At 53.3% G+C, this 8,525-nt stretch overlaps 2 protein-coding genes across 3 annotated transcripts; both read right to left on the reverse strand.

Moving 5' to 3' along the window:
- Nucleotides 1-376: 376 nt before the first annotated feature.
- Nucleotides 377-1,797, reverse strand: Hcrt (hypocretin neuropeptide precursor). 2 transcript variants are annotated; one of them, XM_008835289.2, is made up of 2 exons: nt 1,556-1,797; nt 377-837 (listed from the first exon to the last, which is right to left on the reverse strand). In XM_008835289.2, exons 1-2 carry the CDS (start codon nt 1,574-1,576, stop codon nt 466-468), a joined length of 393 nt encoding a protein of 130 aa, XP_008833511.1. In that variant the 5' UTR covers nt 1,577-1,797; the 3' UTR covers nt 377-465. The 2 variants fall into 2 exon arrangements, with proteins under 2 accessions (XP_008833511.1, XP_029420474.1); XM_029564614.1 differs by lacking the exon at nt 1,556-1,797 and adding an exon at nt 1,083-1,146.
- A 1,607-nt stretch (nt 1,798-3,404) lies between these two features.
- On the reverse strand, nt 3,405-7,762 carry Ghdc (GH3 domain containing). The gene is made up of 9 exons (XM_008835290.3): nt 7,652-7,762; nt 6,829-7,103; nt 6,452-6,573; nt 5,827-6,328; nt 5,207-5,399; nt 5,046-5,117; nt 4,839-4,972; nt 4,425-4,510; nt 3,405-4,166 (listed from the first exon to the last, which is right to left on the reverse strand). Exons 2-9 carry the CDS (start codon nt 7,088-7,090, stop codon nt 3,948-3,950), a joined length of 1,590 nt encoding a protein of 529 aa, XP_008833512.1. The 5' UTR covers nt 7,091-7,103; nt 7,652-7,762; the 3' UTR covers nt 3,405-3,947.
- Between the last annotated feature and the right edge of the window lie 763 nt (nt 7,763-8,525).

An 8,525-nucleotide genomic window follows, 5' to 3' on the forward strand; every position in this document is an offset into this window, starting at 1 on the left:
CAACCTGGGTACCCAAAACCCTGTCATTCATAGATGATAGATATAGATAGTTGATAGATAGATAGATAGATAGATAGATAGATGATAGATTAGATAGATGATAGATTAGATAGATAGATGATAGATAGATAGATAGATAGATAGATAGAGTGAATAAGTGAATAGTAGAACAATTTGGGACTCGTCTGTCCCTCACCCCACCCTCCCAAGCATGCACCCCATGGCTTTGCAAGTGGTCCTTAGTTTCTTTGCATTGGATTCTCCACCCCACCAAGTGTTTATCACTAGAGAGATGCACAAGTCTTCACAGTTCGCAAGATGCTTTCCCGCCCCCTGGAGGACTGAACTTGACATACATGAACAAAGATTAGCCGCACGATCTCCTCTTTATTGAGTTTTTTCTAGGGACTGACATTAGCGAGCAGAGGGGATAAGTTGGGACCAGGACGGGGACTGAAATAGGGTTTAGACTCCGGACCGTCCCCCGGACGCTAAGGCTGTGGCGGTTGCGGTGGGACAACGGCGGCCAGGGCAGGGATGCAGCTCCGGCTCTGCGTCTGCACGGCGGCCCATGGTCAGGATGCCGGCCGCGTGGTTGCCATTGGCCTGCAGAAGGCGCTGCAGCCGGCCCTGGAGGCCTGGGGGTCCCGGCCGCCGCTTTCCCAGTGTGAGGATGCCGGCTGCGTGATTGCCCGCGCCGTGCAACAGTTCGTAGAGGCGACAGGAGCACGTCTTCTGGCGACAGCAGTCGGGCAGAGCCTGTGCGTCCACCCCCGGCGACAGCAGCGCAGACGGCAGCAGCAGGAGCAACAGCAGTGTCACGGTGGCCCAGGGAACCTAAAGGGGGAGAGACACAAAGTGGTGATGTGCTTCCCTCCACCCCCAGGTCCTGCCCAGATGGTTCTGAGCCTTCCCTTGCCTGTGCTTGTGTCTCGAGCCTCACTGCCTCTGGCTACTTTGTTGGCATCCTTCAACACCCAGCATAGCATCCCCTCTAGGAAGCCCTTGGAGACTGCTGGGGCAGAATAAGTCCCTCTCCCTTCTGGATATCTTTGTCCCTTGTAATCATATGAAAGGCTTACCACTGGAGACAAGTGTGCCTGAGTCTGCATCACACTTGTAAACTTGGAAGAAACAGAGGTTTTGTTCAGTGTGGTCCCTCCCTCCACACATACACATCCTTTCATTCCTTTGTTAAGGAAACAACACCATGACTTTAGGACAGTTTCCCACTCTCTTGGGACAGATCTTCCTCATCTGCACACTGGGTATTAAAATCCCTACTACACAGGGCTGCTAGGAAGATGTGGTAAGATGACAGGCCCCAAAGCACCTGAAATGCAGCTAAGTGCACAACAAACACCAGTCCTTAGAGAACAGAGCATACACAGTGTTAACCAAGGCAGACTTGCTGCCAAGAGTCCCCTTGTCCAGTCTCCCGCCTCAGTGCCCACATGGTAAAGATCAAGAGTGGACACATGGGTCCCTCCCCTGGACAAGCACTTTGGTGGCCTTCCTGGTATGATAAGGCTCACCTGGGTCCCCAGTTCTTTACCTTTGTAGAAGGAAGGTTCATGGTGTCTGGACCTCAGGGTGGGGTTACTTGGGAAGATGGCACCTGCGGTACAGGGATCCAAATAGCCAGGAACTGTGGCCTACTGCCAGGAGCCAGGGGTTTATAGTGTTCTGAGGTGGTGGAGGAAGACATGAGCACTTGCGTCCACTCCGAAACCAGACAAAGGAGAGTCTAAGATTAGTGTCCTACAGGGGGGCCGTCTCCAGGTTGGGCCAAAGGAATGGCTGTTGTGTCCTTGCCCCCACCCGCCCACTTGTCTGTCTGCTCCTTGGAGATGGGGCAGTCTCTGGGTGCTAATGAGGCCACCTTACACCCAGGAATCTGAGTGCACAAAAGAAGCCTTGGCTGGGGCACTGAAAGGAGATAATGGGGGAGGGGCAGTTGCTAATTAGGAGCAGGAGAAAAGGTAGTATGAAAACTACTGAACATGGCATGTCAGGGGCTGCCTCTGGGGTCTGTCAGGTTCCGGGGCCTTTTTCCTCCATGGAAACAGCTCCTGATCTGTCCTTTCCTCCCCCCAGCTCTCCTTTTCTTCTGTCCCTTTCACCAAACTCCTGGATGGAAGTCTTCGGGACCTACTGTAGGCAACAGATGAGAAAGCAGCCAAGCCTGGTTTCTAGAAGCTGGTGGAAAGCATCTTCCTCCACAGCTATCCCTCAAGTCAGGCAGCCGGGAGAGGAGAACTTTCTTGTCTCACTCTGCCATCTCCAGGACTGAGCCATCGTGGAATGGGTGAAGGACTCATCCCACTTCTAGGCCAAATTTCTCCCCTTCAGGGCCTTGTGACTGAGCTCCTGGTGTGGATCATCCCTATGTGGGCATGGGAACAACACTGTGCCTAGAATATGGCCCCAAATTCAAGGTGCATACAAGTCAAGGTTGGGTGGCATCTAGGTCTAAGGATAGTTGAGGGAGGGAGGGACTATTCGGAGAGCAGGAAAGGCCAGTCACTTCCTTCTGGGTAAGGCAGGACGGTCTGCAAAGGTTCTGCCTGAAAAGTAGATTTCTGTTAGGTAAGGGGAGAAAGTATGTCTCAGTATGTCTCCATGTGTGCAAAGGCCTGAAGGTGACAGTGTTTTGTGTAATAAGGGTGTGGTCCTTAGTTTCTCTGAAGCAAAAGGGGAGAGGCCAGCGTTTTTCTGGGCCTTAGTGTGCCAGGCTGGTTGGTCCTCTTGTGAGTGATAGGTAGCCACTGTGGGAGTTTTTTAAAGGATCTTTGTGCGACTGGCTGGGTAGGACTGAGGGGCCCACAGTGGGGACACAGGAAGGGCAGAGAAGCAATTCAGAGGCAGAACAATCTGGAAGATGGATCCAAACTTAGAAGGAGCTGCAGGCCTTGGCAGTACACACTTTCCCAGGTAGCTCTGAGGTCTTTTCCTGCTGTGGCTTGAAATATAGCTTCCCCTTTTTCCACCACAGAAGTGATTTATTTGTGGGTGCTGGGTCAGGATAGAGCCCAGTGCTAAGGCAGGGTGGGGAAGCTGGCCAACAGAACATCTTTAAGTTGTGTTGGGGATGGGAGGGCAGAGAGTACCTGTCTGCTGGGTTGTCTGAGTTGTGCTAGGCCATGGTAGGAGTCCCCAGAAGCCTTTCTGTGCTCCCCTCTTAGAACGAAACCAGCCAACATTCAGGGTAGGCAAAAGCCCTGGAGCTCAGGGCAGGGAGTGACTGTGTGGAGGAGGAGAGCCCCTGTTCTTGCAGAGGACCCAGCACCCACATGACAACTCAAAACCACCTGTAACTCCAGTTCCAGGGGATCTGACACCCTCTTCTGACCACATGTGGTGCACATACGTATCTCAGACACATGTACATAAATAAATCAATCTTTTTTTTTTAGAGTTTTATTTGGGAACTGATCCAGAAAACAGAATGATGGAACAGGCAAGGGGGAAGGGAGGAGAGTTGGTGGGAATAGTATCAGAGTAGGTTACTGCTGTGGGCCACAGCCTCATCCTGTTGAGGGCAGAAAAATCTAAGACCTGTCTCACATAGACAATGACTCTGACAAAGGCCACTCCTTTGTCCTTATGGACAAAGGCCACTCCTAGGGCACACCTACCCTACTTACAGCCCATGCCATACCCTGGTCAAGCACATGAGTAGGGCCAGGGAACAACATACCAGGCTGAGACACAGGAAACCATCAGAGTGCATGGAATTCCCTAGCATTGGGTTGAGGGGGACAGAGGTAGGGCACTGCTGGGCTATTATGTACTCCCAAAGCCTGAATCTCAAAACTGACGAGTGAATCCTAGGCCCTTCCTTAGACCCAGTGGCTCTGATGGACCAACATTAGGTGACATCTTGCCAGGGCTCTCCATCCAGAGATATCCTAGAGGAAGGAGTGAGGTAGCCCCACAGTAGCTGGCTAAGACACCACCCTTTTCTGCAGGAGCTGGGCCAGGTGCCTGTGCCTGAGGACTCGGGGCATCTCAGGGGGGAAAGAGGATGAAGGGCAGGCTGCCAGTGCTTCCCGGAGTGCTCTGAAGGCTCCTGACCCCACCAGGTGGACTCTGGCAGGACCCACACTACCCCAGAACCGCAGGGACTTGTAGTGAGGGGAAGCTTCCTGGAGGCAGTGGTCAAGCTGGGGACAGACAGTGGGGTGAGGCAAGCATGTGGTACCATATGTATGAGATGTGCATACCATGCATACCTAGGGCTACATGCACTGAGGACTTTTGTGTGCAAGTGTGTGTTGTGAGACCCATACCTCCCTTCCCAGAGTCCCAGAAGGGAGCTTCTCCTCCCTGGTACCCCTTCTATTCACTGCCCTGACTCCATAGCAACTGGGGGCTTGTAGAACAAAAGAGATACGTAGTCAGACTTTGGTTTCATCTTTTACCTTGTCCCGATTTTCCTCTGACAGATTCCTCAGTCCCCTCAGCTCCACGAACACTTCATAGTGCGGGGCAGAGCCATCACAGGTGTCTGTGGACAAATCCCACCCGCAAACACACTTCCTGAGGACAGAGCTCTGCCCATTCTGAAGTTCATGGAGAAAGAAGAGTTTCTTGGTGGTAAGTGGGGCAAATGGAGGGGAACCTAGAGCCGAGTGTTAACTGCGAGATGGGTCAGGAAGAAAGTGGGAGGGGGCTGTAGGAGAAGAGATGGGAGTTAGCTATAGAGAGGGACTGTGGTTAGAAACAGTGAAAAAGGCCACCTTTTATCTCCTTCCTAGAAGTCTCCTGGCAGAGTGGGCATGGGTTGGGGGATAGCCAACTCAAAAACTGGAGTAGGAGCTGGTAGAGACACTTACCCAGAATGCTGCTTTCCATACAGCCATGGTCCAACAGCTTGGCCCCTGGCCACTGCTCCACTGCCTGGGCCAAGGCCTCAGAGAACACATTCTCACTGGTAACTTCTCCTCGAACACTCAGGGCCTGGCCTAATCTGAAGGCGGGATGAGGAGGGAGTGGAGCCCAAGGCACAGGGACAGCCCCTCAGCATCCCTGGGGTCACCTACCTGTAGGTGAACCTGACAACAGGGCACTGATTATAGGCACCAACCACTTGTACTACATCTCCCAGGCGGCACCTGATGGGTGGGGTTTGGAGAAAAGGTGAGCTTGTGGCCCTGGCTCTCAGGAGGGCATCAGAGGTGACAGGGGCCCACTAGGGGATCACCTGGTCCGGTTGGCATCGTCAGTCAGCACCAGCTCATACTCCTCACCCCTTTGAGCATCAGCAAGAAGGAGGGTAGAGGCTGCCTCCTCTTGGATTCCTTCCTTCACTGGGAGCAGCTCAATAAAGGGGACTCTGGGGGGCAGAAGGTAGAGTCCCCGGGGTTGCTCTGGCCACAGGTTTAGGGCCATGACCCCTGTGGAGAGCAAAGAGCCTTCTTGTTGGTAAGTGGGGCAACAAGGTTGTTGTCAACCTGGTAATGCACTTCTTTCTCCCAGGTAACAGCAGAAAGCAGTGGCCTCATTCTGTTCCTCAAGCCCAGCTCCTCTGAGTATCTGAACCTCCTGCTGTATCTTTCTTGGACAACCCTGGATTCAGCCTGTGCCTTCCTAGTCTTGACTGGGAAGAGGCAGGCAGCATGCTGTGGTTCCACAGGTATCAGAGCTGGAAATAAATCCTGATACCAGGTGAGTCTGTGTGAGAGACTCACCTGTTAGTCAGAGCTGGTTAACCCCCACCATCCAGGGCATTGAGGAGGATTCAAGGTGTGTGGGGCTCAGTGCATAGCAACTAGTGTGAGCTCTGCTCCCCACCCCACCTCACTGCCCCTGCATCCATCTGACCTCCAGAGGCAGCGTAAGCAGGAGAGAAGAAGGCTAGGCCCCGGCACCACAAGGCTCTAAGGGCAGCCACAGCCTCCTCCTGGCCTCCTGCATCCAGAGTCACCACGACTTTCAGCTTTGGCCAGAGACGAAGGGCCAGTCCTTGCCGTCCTTGTTCTAGGGCTTCTTGTAGCTCAGCCGCCTGTCTGGAGAGAGGCGCTCCCGGGTTCACAGCTGCTATGGCCTCAGCCAGTTCTTTGCCATCAGCCTCTAGGCCCACAAACACATCCAGGAGCTCTGCTGCGGTCCCTGCCTCCAGTACCCTCAGCCCTGGGGACATCAGTGCCTCCAACAGCAGGGTCTGAGGGTCCTTGGCTCCATGGGGGCTCACCCGGCCAAGGGCATAACCGAGCCAGGGGAAAAAGTGGGGCCATGGGGATGTAGGGGTCACACAGGCGGTACTTCCTGGAGCTAGCACTTCTGGGTAGGACTTTCTCAGGGCTAGGAGACCCAGCAGGGTGGCCTGAAGAGAGATAAGAGGCGTTGTCAGACTCTAGAGCCAGACCCTGACACTGCTGTGGGCCTCTTCTGTTCATTCTGGGGGGGAGGGGGGAGCAGTTGCTGCAAGGGTTGTGCCTCTATTTACCTGCAGAGAGGCCTCTCCATGGTACTGGGGTGAGGCAGGGGTCAGGAGTTGCCCCTCACTTTCTTTCTCCTGGACTTGGCTGGCTTTGGTCAGTGGGAGATGATTCCAGAAGGTACTCATGTCTGTCACCCCAAGGACACCAGAAACTCCTATTGAGACTTGAGGAATGAACCCAGAACAGGCCTGGGGGGTGAGGGCTGTAACAGGGCCCAGCAGGGAAAATTGCATCCTGAACTGGCTAGTCAGTTCCAGGCCTGAGTGGGGCTCTGGGCCAGGTTACAATGCATTGATGGCAGGTGGGGGTACTCGGGTTCTAGAATCTATCTTGTGGGGTTTCTTTCTTTTGGGGTCACCTCCTTCAGGTGTTGGAAACACACCTGTGTTCCCCTTGCGGGTTTGGCAGGAACCCTGGTCTCCTTTTAGACACCACTTGAGGGTCTGCTGCTGGCTCTGACTCATGTGCAGTGTGCTCTGTTCCAGTCTTCGCTGCTGCCAGGTGGCCGCCCAGCCCAGGACTCTCCAGGCCAGCCAGTGCTGGAGGCTGATCAGCCAGGAGAGTCTGGAATTCTGAAACCTTTGCTGACAGAACATGGCCAGTGGGGGCAGCAGCAGCAGCAACAGCAGCCACAGCAACAGCATCTCCAAGCAGCTCCTGGGAAGAGAAAGCAGTGTGTGGGGCCTATGGAAAGAACCACGTCTTTCCCTACACTCCACTGCACACAGAAAACTGAGGAAGAGTACAGTTGATAGAAAGCCACGGCCATGCTGGGTAGGTGATACGGAAGAGAGGCCCTCAAGACTTTGGCATCCTACTGAGTGGAGCTCAGACACTAGGCAACCCAGCTAGCCACTCAGCTCACTTCCTTATCAATGTAGCTGGAAGCCCCCCCCCCGCCCCCGCAAGGCGCAGCATAGAGCGGGCACAGGAAGACTGCTCAACAAATGACATCTTTTACCAGGCATGGTGGTGCACTCTTTTAATACTAGCACTTGAGAGGCTAGCCTGGTCTACATAGTCGGTTCCAGGATATCTAGGGCTACATAGTAAGACCCTGTCTCAAAAAAGCCAACAAAACAAAACCCACAAAACAAAATTTAACTTTTACCCACACCCAAGTGATTTGGCTTTCTCTCAGGATCTCCCCTGTCCCAGTTCCCTGACCCTCTGAAGCCCTGGGCAGTGGATATATGACTATGCACCTGTCACAGCCCGGTATGTCTACTACCAGCACCTGGGGACCCACAGTGCCCCTCCGGGCCCCTCAGTGCCTCCGGTCTCCGTACACGTCCAGCCAGAAAGTTGGAGTGATAGCTTTAAAAGGCAGGGCCTTGACGGGAAATCCGGCCTGACTGGGCAGACCTGGGGGGTGCTCTTAAAGGGACAGGTCACTGAAAGGATGATTTGCGTGCTAGCTGAGGCTGGCAGATGAGGAAGTTAGGACCAGGATAGCATAATCCTCAAAGTTGTATGAATGAAAGAGAGCGAGAAGTGTGCAAACAGCACTGCGAAGCAATTTACAAGGATCCAGGCACACCATCCTGGAGCAGACTCTGGCTTGAGAACTGCTAAAAAAACACAGTTGTGAGGGGTGTGGGTGTCCATGCCGGAGGCTGGAGGATCAGGATTTCAAGGTCATCCTTGGCTGTATAGCAAGTTTGAGGCCAGCCTGAGTTACATGTGACCTTGTCTGAAAATTAAAAAGTCCTGCAGGGTGCAGGTGCACACACCTGTAACCCTAGCATTTGGGAGGCTGGGGAAGGAGGAATGGTTCAAATTTGAGGCCAGTACGTCCTATATAGCCAGACCTGGTCTTAAAGAACAAATAACAGTCAGGCTGGGGGCTCACGCTTTTGATTTCAGCACTTGGCAGGCAGATCTCTGTGAGATTGAAGCCAGCCTGTTTTACATAGTGAGTTCCAGGTCAGCTTGGGATACAGGAGACTGTCTCAAAAAAACAAAACAAACAAAACAAAAAAATCAACATATGTTCTCCCTCATATGTGGATCCTAGAACCAAACCCTGATAAGTGAGTATGTATCCAGACATAACTACAGGAACCAGGATAATGGAAA

The sequence above is a fragment of the Nannospalax galili genome, unplaced genomic scaffold (assembly GCF_000622305.1).
Source record: "Nannospalax galili isolate Female #2095 unplaced genomic scaffold, S.galili_v1.0 scaffold137, whole genome shotgun sequence".
Classification (NCBI taxonomy): domain Eukaryota; kingdom Metazoa; phylum Chordata; class Mammalia; order Rodentia; family Spalacidae; genus Nannospalax; species Nannospalax galili.

Bases quoted from the DNA above. Each gene is read 5' to 3' on its own strand.
- Hcrt (XM_029564614.1), bottom strand. From the start codon at position 1,112: ATGCAGACTCAGGCACACTTGTCTCCAGTG. The intron at 838-1,082 runs GTAAGCCTTTCA...CTCCCCCTTTAG, and splicing joins AGGCACACTTGTCTCCAGTG to GTTCCCTGGGCCACCGTGAC.
- Ghdc (XM_008835290.3), bottom strand. From the start codon at position 7,090: ATGCTGTTGCTGTGGCTGCTGTTGCTGCTGCTGCTGCCCCCACTGGCC. The intron at 6,329-6,451 runs GTAAATAGAGGC...ATCTCTCTTCAG, and splicing joins ATGGAGAGGCCTCTCTGCAG to GCCACCCTGCTGGGTCTCCT. The intron at 4,511-4,838 runs GTAAGTGTCTCT...ATTTGTCCACAG, and splicing joins TATGGAAAGCAGCATTCTGG to ACACCTGTGATGGCTCTGCC.